The following is a 13,780-nucleotide window of genomic DNA, read 5'->3' on the forward strand; positions in this document are numbered from 1 at the left end:
GAAAATGGTTGTTTTTGCAATTGGACTATGGCATTGAAGCCCCTCCCCAAACCCCACCCACTTCAAGCTCCGCCCCAAAATCTCCAGGTATATCCCAACCCAGAGCTGGCAACCCTAGCTATAAATGAAGCAAATAAATAATTTCCTTACATTATTTCACAAAGATCCATCAGTACCGAGCCATAAATAAAATAAGCTTCCTTTCACTTGAATCTATATAGTACTTTCCTCGCAACATATTATAAGTGTATTATTTTGAAAAAAATTATGCCACCTCTCCAGGAAACTACTTGAGGCAGCTTACAAAATAAATTTAAGAACAACAATGAAATGATATTAATTAAAATCCTGCATTAGAAAAAAGCCCAACATAAAAAACATAGACCATAAAAACTGACCACAGATAACTTTAAGTTTCCAGACTAAAATAGTGGTGTTTTTTTTTAATCAACCCCTTAATTAAGAAGAAGGGTTGGTTTTTATATGCCGACTTTCTCTACCACTTAAGGAAGAATCAGACCAGTTTACAATCTCCTTCCCCTTCCTCTCCCCACAACAGCTTTTCCTAATTCAGCATAGCTATCTCTTTTGTACAAGCCCACCTGGAAGTTGGCAGCCCTAAGCCCCCCCCCCCCACTTGATTGTAGAGCCAGTCCTGGTTGCACAATGGGGATCCATCGTCCTTATCTAGGCAAGCACATTCCATGAGGGAGAGATCATGCTAGGCATAGTTTTTAAGGTGGTTTTTAAAAGAAGATATACATTGGCAGCACGACCTGAAACATCTGCCAAGTGAGGGGGGGGAGAACACTGAGTGCAGGTGCAGCACGTAATCTCCTTTTAATGCCGCTTGGCTGCATTTAAGCACTTTTACCCATTTTCTGTGCTCTCCCCCCCACCCCCACCCCAAAATTGGCACCAAGTGTTTCATTCAAAGATCCCCCCTCCCCTGTTTCAGCTCAGCTTTATGACACTTTTGTGATTTTGTGCTGCAAATCCCATCTTCAACTGTGCATTGCAGGTAAATGGGAAACTACAACAACAAAAAATACTTCATAGTTTAAAAACTCAACACAGTCTGAACCAGTGCAGTGTAGTGGTTAGAGCAGGGGTGTCAAACATAAGGCACGAGGGCTGGATCCAGCCCCTTGGGCGCTCTTATCCTGCCCGCGAGCCAGCCAAGACAGCCAATCCCCCACCCTCGATCCGGGCTGGTGAGGCATGGCCCGACCTGACCCAAGTGACATTTATGTTATATCCGGCCCTCGTAACAATTGAGTTTGACTCCCCTGGGTTAGAGAGTCCACGATCATCAGACCCAGGTTTAAATGCCCGCTCTATCATGGAAGCTCACTGGGTGATCTTGGCGCAGTCAGACACATTCAACGTAACCTACCTCACAGGGTTGTTGTAACATGGAGGAGTGGAGAACAAGGTAAGCCGCTTTGGGTCCCTATTGGGAAGGCAGGATATCAATCTAATAAAATAAAGAAGGCCCTGGTTGGTATTGGATAGGAAGCCACCAAGGAAGGCCACGGTTGTTATACAGAGACAAGGCAATGGCGAACGACCTCTGAATATCTCTAGCCCTGAAGACCCTACGGGGCCTCCATAAGTTGATTGCAACTTGACGGTGCTTTCCACCAAATAAAGTTAAACATACCTCTCCCGCCCCCTTCATCTTTTCTTGTTCTCTCTCAGGATGGTTAGGTGGATATGGACATGTGTTTTATGGCCGAGCTGCCCTTTCTCGGAAAGCAAACGATAATTCTCCCACTACACTCTGGATTGCCCAGGTTGCATTACTACAGGTTTTCCCAGAGGAAGCATCAACCCAGCTACCAGTTCTGTCCCCTATTGCATGTCCTTGCTTTGGATAAAAACAGCCAAGGAGAGCTCAGTGCTAAGCCCAAGCAGTGAACCTCAGTTTCCTTGTTAGCGAAAAGTATCCCCATGAATGGTCAGAGATGACCATGATCCATTCTTTCTACTGGAAAGCCAGGTAGAAAGCTTTGGTTGTTTTTGGACTCAATGTTCTTCAACTTATTTTATTATACCACTCACAGGCTTGCCAGTTGCCATTGAGCCTACCATAGTTTTCACTGGCCACGTGGCATGTGAGGGCCTAGATCAGGGGTGTCAAACATAATCTGCTTGTTTTCTTGTTTGGAAGAGCTAGCCGTTAGAGCAAGCTGACGGGAGACGGCTGCCATTACTCATAACAACCCTATGTTGAAGTTAAAAAGATAAACTGCCACCTACGTAGACAGCGTGGTGTAGTGGTTAAGAGCAGTGGTTTGGAGCGGTGGACTGTGATCTGGAGAACCGGGTTTGATTCCCCACTCCTCCACATGAGCGGTGGAGGCTAATCTGGTGAACTGGATTTGTTTCCCCACTCCTACACATGAAGCCAGCTGGGTGACCTTGGGCAAGTCTCAGTTCTGTTAGAGCTCTCTCAGCCTCACCTTCCTCACAGAGTGTCTGTGGTGGGGAAGGGAAGGGGATTGTAAACCGATTTGAGTCTCCCTTAAGTAGTAGAGAATGTCGGCATATAAAAACCAACTCTTCTTCTACTTCTTCATGGGACATTGGACAGCGGTCAACTTATAAGAAAATTGATTGGCATACCAAGAGTAGTTCAAGCATAGCTTTAGACCCAACACACTGGCTTACTACATGCAGGAAATATTTTGTTGATGAAGGAGCATTCAGTCGTGTGATACTTTACCTGGATTCCAGAGTGGCACAGCCTAGACAGAGCTTGGTGAGAACTAGATCTAACTCAAGTCTAATTATCTCAGAGGTGGGCTAAGAGCTCTCTGAATGTTTTCGCAGATCAGTCACACAGAAATTGTACGGAAGAATGTGCGCACAAGGAATCTTGCCAGACCAACACGGGAAAGGACAGCTGGATCCTTCACAAGAGCAGCGGTGGGCTAATATTTAACCTGGTGCTTCCAAGCCAGTTTCATTGTGACAGGGCAGAGCCACTTAAGAAATCCACTGTGCTTGTTTTCTAGGCAGCACTTCTGGTTTTTCTCTTCTCTTACGCCTGTGTATCATTACTGGTTTTTCTCCATAATGCCACAAAGGTACTGTTGGAGCCAGCTAGGTCTCTGTATCAGTACATCTTAGAGATCGTTTTGGAACATAGCCATGTTGGGTCTGCAGAAGAAGAGGAGGGGCTGTGGCACGGTGGTAGAACATCTGCTTGGCATCCAGGTTCAATACCCGGCATCTCCAGTTAAAGGGACTAGGCAAGTAGGTGATGTTAAATACCTCCGCCTGAGATCCTGGAGAGCCACTGCCAGTCTGAGTAGAGAATACTGACTTTGATGGACCGAGGATCTGATTCAGTATAAGGCAGCTTCATGTGTTCAAGAAGAGCCGGATCCAAGTCCAATAGAGTCTGACAAAGGGAGATTTGACTCTTGAAAGCTTGCACCCTGAAAATCTCATCGGTCTTTAAGGTGCTACTGGACTGTAATCTAGCTCTAGTACAACTTTTAAGTATTTGTTTCAGGGGACCATGGAGGCTGGAGCGCAGGATGCACCAGATCGAGGGGAACCAAAGAGAGGGATAGTAGAAAACCCAAATTCTGCCTGCACTGCTTGATCAAAGTACAACCAAAGCCTCTTGCTGCCCCTGCTGGGTCTAAGACAAAGGGGAGGCCCACCTTGAACCCAAGGGATAGTGGCCCAGGTGTGCACAGAAAGCATATGCCCAGGTGTGCACAGAAAGCATATGCCAACTTCTCATGCCGCCTCAACAGGTCCAGAGCAAACTCCTGAAGTAGCATGGACCCAGGCAGCAGCAGCAGAAGAGTTTGTTTTTATATGCCGACTTTCTCTTAGCACTTGAGGGAGACTCAAACCGGCTTACAATCACCTTCCCTCCCCCCACAACAGACACCCTGTGAAGTAGGTGGGGCTGAGAATGTGACTTGCCCAAGGTTACCCAGCTGGCTTCATATGTAGGAGTGGGGAGACCAACACGGTTAACCAGATTAGCCGCCGCCTCTCATGTGGAGGAGTGGGGAATCAAACCCGGTTCTCCAGATCAGAGTCCACCACGCCAAACCATCGCTCTTAACCACTACACCACGCTCTCTCTCCAGCAGTGTGGGTCTGAGAAGCAATGACAAGGACAAACTATGCCCATCGGCTCCTCCCTCATTGTTGATCTCTGCCACCTGGGTGTCCCAAGTGGCTGCATGGGCAGCGGACCGGAGCTGGCAAGCAGGGGATGTTCATGCCAGTTTCAGTGGCAGGAAGGGTGTACACAGTCTTAGATGGCACAAGCCCAGACCCGGCAGACGCCTAGGTTTTACAGGGATGTTTTGGTACTCTTAATCTATTCCTGTTCAAAATAGTTATTCCTTCTTCGGGGCTTACGTAGGGCGCTCTGGGTTTATGGCGTCCAGGTACCGGCTCAGCAACGCTACGGCACGACCCACTTCTAGACCATTCTGTGAATGTTAATCCTTGGCATTCTCTTCGCCTCCCTGGTGATGTACTGAGTTGATGTTTTCGCGAGACACCCACGGGCGCTGGAGTTTCCCCTTTGCTTCTGGCGAGGGTGTTCATCCTCTCTTCCTGTTTTACAGGTGCGCAAATGAAAACATCTTTGAAGTCTTGATGGTGCACGCTCCGCTGACCTGAGCAGTCCCCAAGGTGGTTTTGATCACTGCACGACACCTAACTTCCCAGTTATCAGCCCCCCCCCCAGGGAAGCATTCAGAAAAACGACAAAACTCAACAGCTTTCTCAAACTTCATTTTTATTTCAGGCTTAAAATCAAAAAATTAGCCAAGAACTCTCAGTAATTACATTACATACATATATATATATAATATATTTATATATCTGTGTAGATAGATTAATTTACAGAGGGTTTTTTTTTAATAGAAAAGGGACTTTTGCGTTCGTTTGCACACACACCCAAAGTGTAAATAAAAATAATAAAATAGCCCCAAAGGAGGCAGAGTCAACCCATCCACGTTGTCTGGTTTTCCATGGCACCGTTAATTAAAAACAACGATTCCCTTCCTGCTCCTCTCGGGGAGGCGGAGAGACCCTCCTATAATATTAGACCTCTCCCCACCCCCTTCAGAACAGAGGAACTTGCTGTTCAGGGAGGCAAGCTGTCAGTAGCGGAAGATGCCCCGCAGGCTCCTGGATAATCACTGAATGGGAGCAGGACATCTTCAAGTGGAAACAGCAGAATCAACACACAAACAACTGCTTTTTACTGGCTCCTCTTGAGTTGGAGGCTGGCCTTAGTGACCAAGGAAATTCTGGCACAGTTGTCAAGGCTCGTTTTCAGAAAAGGGGCGCTGGACCCCGGCTAACAACAGAGCGCCCAAATTCTTGGTCCCTCCCAACCCAGCAGGCTTCTATGGGAAAGAACAAGGGGTACAAGAGTACCAGAGGTCTAAAAAATAATAGAAGCATCAAAAAATTAACCAGTGTAAGGTCATTCATGACTGATGAAGGTTCATACATCGAAACAGGAATTTAGCCGGCATCCTGTCTTTTGTTGTGTGCCCTTCTCCAGTTTGTAAACTTTTAAAAAATAGAATTGCCATACTGAAGTTGTACATGATGTCTGTACTGAAATGCTTATTTGCTGTATTTGGCTTGTAAATGTTTTTGATAACGTTGCCATTTTTGAACTGTGGACATATTTTGGTACAACCTTGTACTTTTGTAATTACAATAATAATCTTATGTATGTTCCATTACATTTTGCAATTTTTGAATTATATACAGTGAGGGGAAAAAGTATTTGATCCCCTGCTAAATTTGCCCATTTGCCCTCTGACGAAGAAATGACCAGTCCTTAATTTTAATGGTAGGTTTGTTGTAGCTGTGAGAGACAGAATAACAACAGGAAAACCCCCAGAAACCCAGAAGACAAAAGTCAGAGATTGATGTGCATTATAATGAGGGAAATAAGTATTTGATCCCCCATCAACCAGCCAGATCCTAACCTTCAACCTCCCTCGGTCTGGGGCTCCATGCAAGATCTCATCTCGTGGAGTTGCAATGATCATGAGAACGGTGATGAAGCAGCCCGGAACTACACGGGGGGAACTTGTCAGTGATCTCAGGGCAGCTGGGACCATAGTCACCATGAAAACAGTTGGTAACACACTACGCCGTGAAGGACAGATCTTGCAGAGCCCGCCAGGTCCCCTTACACAAGACAGCACATGTACAGGCCCGTCTGCAGTTTGCCAATGCACATCTGAATGACCCAGTTCTCCTCTGGGTCATTCAGATGTGCATTGGCAAACTGCACACAGGCCTGTACATGTGCTGTCTTGAGCAAGGGGACCTGGCGGGCTCTGCAAGATCTGTCCTTCACGGCGTAGTGTGTTACCAACTGTTTTCATGGTGACTATGGTCCCAGCTGCCCTGAGATCACTGACAAGTTCCCCCCGTGTAGTTCCGGGCTGCTTCATCACCGTTCTCATGATCATTGCAACTCCACGAGATGAGATCTTGCATGGAGCCCCAGACCGAGGGAGGTTGAGGGTTAGGATCTGGCTGGTTGATGGGGGATCAAATACTTATTTCCCTCATTATAATGCACATCAATCTCTGACTTTAGTCTTCTGGGTTTCTGGGGGTTTTCCTGTTGTTATTCTGTCTCTCACAGCTACAACAAACCTACCATTAAAATTGTGGGCTGGTCATTTCTTTGTCAGAGGGCAAACGGGCAAATTTAGCAGGGGATCAAATACTTTTCCCCCTCACTGTATACAACTTTTGGTATTTTTTGATGCTTCTACAATTATTGTTTCAGACCTCTGGTACTCTGTACCCCTGGTTTTCCATAGCACCATTCATTAAAAACAACCTTCCCCTTCCCTCTCCTCTTGGGGATGCAGAGAGCCCATCCTATCATCTCAGCTCTCTTCCCACCCCCTTCAGAACAGAGGAACTTGCTGTTCAGGGAGGCCATGGAAGGGGGGTACCCGAAAGGTTTCCTCCGCATAAGGCAGTGTGCGGGGCGTTGCTAATACTGCTGTGTAGGCGTGCTGGAAAGGCAAGGAACTGCCCAGCTGGCGGCACGCTGGCTTGGCCCTGAGCCTGAGCGACACAATTGATGTTATGGCATGGGCATGCAAGGTTCTGGGTCCCAAACAGACCCGCAGGTAGTCAAGCGCGTGCCCCCCTTCAGAACGCGGTGCTGGCCATGCTGCCCGGGGCAAAGATCCGCGGCAAACTGTCGAGGGACTCTTCCAGCCGTCGGTGCGCTGATTTTCCATCTTCCCCTGCGAATACAACACATACCAGTCAGCGGACAATTAGGATGCTGTTATGACAAGCAAGATCCACAGAGGTTACCGAGAGAGACCACAAAACAGTTTTAGTAGCCAAGCTGTCAAAAATACAGGTGCCTTAAAACAGAGAGGGAACCACACCCCACCTTTTCATAAAGCCTCTGTTGCCTGGAGCCAATTCTCAGTGTGAGCGGCTACAATCAGACCTAACCTGCAACCCTCTCCCAAGCCACGTTCAAGCCAGTGGTGGCCCCCACTGAGATTTCCTTGAATTTGGACCCAAAGCCCCTCCCCTTAAGAGACAGTGAGGACCGTCCGGGTGACAGCCAGAATTCTTCCGCCTGGAAATGGTGCGCAGGCTCGTTTTGTAGTTTTGGGACAGGTTGGATGGGCTCTTGATTTCTCCTGTCCTGAGCCACAGTTTTTCATGTAACCCTTTCTGGGGTATGTCTGCAAGCAGACCTCTGAAGCGTATTTTAATTTCTCGTTTGTGCCTGTGCTGATTTTTGCAATAAAGATGTGTAAAGAGAAGGAGAAGTACCATGTGGGACAAGTGCTCTGGTTCACACTGGGGATCTTAGCCGTGAAAGCCGTTCTAACATTCCCCAAGAATGGGTATAGGTTTTTCAGCTACGGAGCAAGCGCTGCTTCTTCCTTCCCTCGTTCCTCTACTAACGTGTGTATAAAGTGCCGTCAAGTCGCAGCCAACTTATGGCGACCCCTTTTTTGGGGTTTTCATGGCAGGAGACTAACAGAAATGTTTTGCCAGTGCCTTCCTCTGCACAGCAACCCTGGTATTCCTTGGTGGTCTCCCATCCAAATACTAACCAGGGCTGACCCTGCTTAGCTTCTGAGATCTGATGAGATCAGGCTAGCCTTGGCCATCCACATACATGTCTCCAATTCCTGCATGAATTTTCAGGATCTCCCTCAAATTCTTGGCTTGTACCCCATCTGACATGCTTTTTGCCCATCAAAATGTATATTTGGTTTATCTTTTTTTAAAAATCTTTAAAAAAAAACTTGAAACGTAAGGGAGAGACTGCCTCACCGGCCGGCCAATTTACACAACAACCAGGTAGGAAAGAAGGAGGGAAATGACTGAGTGACTGTCAAAACAGCCAGCCAATCAGCACTCTGCAAAGCTGGCTTCTCTTGAAAACAGGAAAGTAATGGTTAACCCAGCCTGGTTCAGTCGATAATGTCTCTTCAGAAGGGGAGATTGTGGATTCTCAGTGGGCTCACCCCTCACGTATGCCTGTTCCCATCCTAAATTGCAATTAAATGTCTTCCCGATAGGCAGTCTGTCAGGCTACATTACGCAGATAACACGAAGGAGACAGCACACCTCAGAACAACTGTGCAGACGTTGGGTTGGACTCAGGCTACATTTCCCATCATCAACATGGACCTTTCCTGTCTCACACCCCCTCCCTTTCCCACTGAAGGCCACTCGTCTCCACAAAATGCTACTGCTGGGGGTTGGAGATCCTGAGTAACGGCATGAGGGGAATCTACAAGAAGGGAGAATCAGTGGAAACTGCCAATTTAGTCTGGATTGCATGGTACACTGTAGGATAAACTATTTGTAATGTTTTAATTTCAGAGATGAAGTAAAGTGGGAACCCTATGTCAGGGATGCTGCCTAGGGCAAAACACGGATCATGCTAACTTCTAGAGCTCTGCTCTGGAACCTGCTGTGGGGAAAAAAAACCGTGTAGAATGTATCTCCCCAGTAGTTCTCTGTTTTCTGACTTTTCCAGCTAGGTAGCAGATCCATACTCCAGGTTCAGCTTGAATGTGAACGTTTGCACTTTATAAATAAATGGACCCGGCACAACAAATTAATCATCTTTATTTCTCAATCTGGCAGATATTTGGATGCTACTGCTTTTTTATTTGGATGTTCCACTGCTGGTCCTCCATTACCAGAAAGGGCTGTGCTAGAAAAGCTTCTGTTGGCTGCCTTCTTGGCAGCTTTCAGGCAGTCCTCCGAAGGCTACATCTAACCTCTCAACTTGCTGGTTGTGCAGTTTAGAAGTTAGCCAGAAGGCACAGGAAGTACTAGGGGAGGGAAACGCACACCTGCACTTCATGGGGTTTAACGCACTAACACCTGGGCACCTGGCTGGGCCGGCCATTCCAGCCCTAGTAATTTTCCTAGTCTCCCAATTGCACCAGGGAAGAATCAGCACCTTCTGAGTGCCTTTCAGGTGCTGACAAGTCCAACACCCCCAAACTTCTCCATCTAGAAGTAGCGGAAGCAGCCACAGAGGGTAGAGGTGTGTGAACGGCTGCCGATTCCAAAGATACAAATTTGTTTCAGACAAGACGTTACCATAGGTGTGTTGGTAAGCAGCTGACCAGAGAAGCGGCAAGTAATAAACTACTAGGATTGTGGGGGGGAGAGGAAAATTGCTTATAGTGCAACCCTATTAGGGCTGCCAGCCCTCTCCTGGCAGCTCCTGGAAGTGTTGGAAGGTGGTCAGAGACTCTGCAAACTGGGGGGTTGTCATAGCATCACTCCTGGCTGTATACCTGGTATACCAGGCTGTATACCTGGTAGTGATGTGTAATGCCGGTTTCCCCCGATTTTTGCTCCCACCACTCCATCAAGCAGCAGTGTGGGGTGGCATCTCTAAATACTATGTATGTTCATTCAGAAATGTCTCTGCCTGAATTCTATGGGGCTAGTTCCCAAGTGTGTGTGTGTGTGTGTGTGTGTATAGGACTGCAGCCACAATAACTGGGCATGCCCAATGTCGTGCTACCACAGTGGGTTAGGGTGGGCATCCAGTAGGTCAAAGGTTAAATCGAATCGTCAAATATTGGTCAGTTATAACTTTAGAAGTAATGAAAGCACTAACTGCGAACTCCAACAGTTATGCCTAATGACAAAACAAAATTAATTAGCGTTTACGAAAAGTGGTTCCACCCAGCACCCTCCTTTAAAGCCCAGACAGCAGCATGGGATCCACTGGGGTGAAAGCACATTTCAGGAAGTCATGTGACAGGAAGGGGAGGAACCACAGTTGTGACTTCACCAAGGGGGGGGGCTTCATGCTGCAAGCATGCATGGAACATTAAGAGGGCTGACCGGGGTGGGGGGAGGACTAGGCAAAAGAAAGGCAGAAAGGAAGAGCTTCTGTGTGTGCATGTGGGGCGGGGGCAACTTCAGCAGATGACCCCGCATTCTAGTTCACCAGAACTTTTAATGAGAGCTTAAGCCTGCAGGCATTTCATCAGGTTGGGCAGCTGAACTGGGGTGTTAATTGTTAGTTGAATGTTTTTAAATTACATATTGTAAAGCTGTCATGACTGGGTAGCAGAGGCTAGCCCGATCTTGCCTAGACCTCACCTAGAGTACTGTGTCCAGTTTTGGGCACCACAATTTAAGAAAGATGTAGACAAACTGGAAGGTGTCCTGAGGAGGGCAACAAAGATGGTGAGGGGTCTGGAGACCAAGTCCTATGAGGAAAGGTTGAAGGAGCTGGGTATGTTTAGCCTGGAGAGGAGAAGACTGAGAGGGGCCATGATAACCATCTTCAAGTACTTGAAGGGCTGTCATATAGAGGAGGGTGCCGAGTTGTTTTCTGTTACCCCAGAAGGTCAGACCAGAACCAACAGGTTAAAATTAAATCAGAAGAGTTTCTGTCTAGACATTAGGAAGAATTTTCCAACAGAGCGGTTCCTCAGTGGAACAGGCTTCCTCGGGAGGTGGTTAGTGCTCCTTTGAGGTTTTGAAGAAGAGGTTAGATGGCCATCTGTCAGCAATGCTGATTCTGTGACCTTAGGTAGATGAGAGGGAGGGCACCTTGGCCATCTTCTGGTCACTGGGAGTGTGGGGGGGGAGGTAGTTGTGAATTTCCTGCATTGTGCAGGGGGTTGGACTAGATGAACCTGGTGGTCCCTTCCAACTCTATGATTCTATACCTCGGAGGCCAAGAAAAATCATCCCTGGTTAGTACTTGGATGGGAGACTACCAAGGAAGCAGGGTTGCTAAGCACAAGCAAACCGCCTCTGTTCGTCTCTTGCCTTGAAAACCCTACATGGTCGCCATAAGTTGTCAGTGACTTGACAGCAAAATAAATAAATTAAAATTGTGAAGCTGTCTTGAGCTGTGAGGAAAAGGGGGTATAAAATGGGTCAATGACCAAAGGATAAATAAAAAGGCCTAGCTGGATAAGAGCGCCCAAACCCTGGCATCTTATCACAGCTCCTCAACAGAAACGCTGTTCCTTCTGCTACCGGTGATATAGACAGAGACACGCGGACCCAGAACACGGACGCTCGAGGGAATGCCTACAGACTTGGGGGTGGATGGGTGGGAAGGAAGTGTGCCACAGTAAAGACAAAAGACCCAAATAAGATAAGGGTGGTGGGGTGATCCAGGGCAGACGCTGGCACAACAGGCAGGCGGGGTGGGGAGGGGGAAACAGACTGGCCAACGGCATCCCAACCTGTGCAGCCGGCTCGTCATGACCCGGAAGTCTACTTAGACAGTCAGATGGTTCTCTCAGTGCCATCTAACAAAGGATAAACAACAATGGCTTAGCGTTCTTGGCTCTGGCCAAGTGAACAGCAGCACAGGGCAAAGGGGACAGGGGATTCTATCAGCCATTAAATCCAGTGAAGGACCGGGGGGGAGGCACTGTGGCTGTGTTGTACAGCTTCTGCTTGGCATGCAGAAGGTCCCAGGCTCAGTCCTCCACATCGCCAACTAAAATGATAAGGTAGTGGGTGATGAGCCCTGACCTGGATGGCCCAGGCTAGCCTGATCTCATCAGATCTCAGAAGTTAAGCAGGGTCAGCCCTGGTTAGTATTTGGATGGGAGACCACCAAGGAACACCAGGGTTGCTGTGCAGAGGAAGGCAATGGCAAACCACCTCTGTTAGTCTCTTGCCATGAAAACCCCAAAAGGGGTCACCATAAGTCGGCTGCGACTTGACAGCACTTTACACACACACACACACAGTGGGTGATGTGAAAGACCTCTGCCTGAGATCCTGGAGAGCTGCTGCTAGTCTGACAATAGTGACCTTAAAGGACCAATGGTCTGATTCGGTATAAGGCAGGTTCATATGGTTCAGAGGGGCGGGGTAATTCAAGAGCCAAACACTTTTTATACCCTGCCCTTGAAAAAGAAGAAGAAGAGTTGGTTTTTATATGCCGACTTTATCTACCACTTAAGGGAGATTCAAACCGGCTTACAATCACCTTCCCTTCCCCACAACAGACACCCTGTGAGGTAGGTGGGGCTGAGAGAGTGTGACTAGCCCAAGGTCACCCAGCTGGCTTCATGTGTAGGAGTGGGGAAACAAATCCAGTTCATCGGATTAGCCTCCGCTGCTCATGTGGAGGAGTGGGGAATCAAACCTGGTTTTCCAGATCAGAGTCCACCACTCGAAACCACCACTCTTAACCACGGCACAATGCTGGCTAGCAAAGGCTCTCCCTAGCGTCTCAGTACAGAGTGGGCATTGCATAGTGCTGCATGAAACCAGACCCCACCCTCCACCCCGCCTCACAGGGCAGCAGAGGAAGCCACCTGCCAACGTACTGTGTGTGTATGTGGGGGGAGAGACTTGAATGGGCAGCAGGGTACTCACCACACAGCATGAGGCTCTGTTTGGCTGCCTCCCGCACGGCCTCCTTATCAGTTTGGCACACGTACACCAGCTGCTCAACACTCTCCTTGGCCTACGGAAGGTGAGGAGGAAAAAAATAAGAAAGACGATGCTGTCAGGTTCTAACTCTTCCTCTTCAATGGGCAGAACCCACAACATGATGGTAGTGGAAAGTGGGGAAACCAAAGGGGGTTGAGCTAAACACTATCTAATGTAACAACCAATAAATCTATTTTTTTATTATATATAGTGTATTTAAAAACACAGGGCCTAAAATACAGGCTTCTTAAAAAGCAAAAACATAGTTACAAATATTACCAACACATAGCAGTCGATGTTAGTACATAAAATGACCAAAATCTGACCAGACACGTTTTGGCCTTTTACAGGCCTCCCTCAGTGGTAAAATTATGTATTAGCCAGAAGGCACAAGAAGCATCTTAAAACATGGCTTACAGCTCACACCTTGTATATGGTGTCCAGCTTTTCAGGATGAGTATAACATCAATAAATGTGAAGAAAAGAATGGATGCAAAGTGTCATCATGTTGCAACTGCCTTATGGTGACCCGTAGGGCAGGGGTGCTAAACTCATTTGTTACGAGGGCTGGATATGACATAAATGTCACTTGGTTGGGCAGGGCCATGCCTTGCCAGCCCAGATTGGGGGGCGAGCGGTGTGTATGGCTGCCTCAGCTGTTCAGCCCACAGCTGGCTTGCCAGCCCATATCGGGACTGGAGGGGTTGCCTCAGCTGGCTCACAGACCGGATAAGAGCTCTCAAGGGATCTGGCCCGCGGGCTGCATGTTTGACTCCTCTGCCATAGGGTTTTCAAGGCAAGAGATGTTCTAAGGTTGTTT

At 47.8% G+C, this 13,780-nt stretch overlaps 1 protein-coding gene across 1 annotated transcript in view; it reads right to left on the minus strand.

The window, feature by feature from the left end:
• Positions 1-7,185: 7,185 nt before the first annotated feature.
• Positions 7,186-13,780, minus strand: part of RIPOR1 (RHO family interacting cell polarization regulator 1) — a 33,658-nt gene continuing 27,063 nt past the window's right edge. The window contains exons 20-21 of the mRNA XM_056862705.1: positions 12,904-12,994; positions 7,186-7,283 (exon numbers count right to left, since the gene is read on the minus strand). Coding sequence (XP_056718683.1) covers positions 7,186-7,283; positions 12,904-12,994 — 189 coding nt within the window. The remainder of the gene's footprint in view (positions 7,284-12,903; positions 12,995-13,780) is intronic.

This window comes from Euleptes europaea, chromosome 17 (genome assembly GCF_029931775.1).
Source record: "Euleptes europaea isolate rEulEur1 chromosome 17, rEulEur1.hap1, whole genome shotgun sequence".
Taxonomy (NCBI): domain Eukaryota; kingdom Metazoa; phylum Chordata; class Lepidosauria; order Squamata; family Sphaerodactylidae; genus Euleptes; species Euleptes europaea.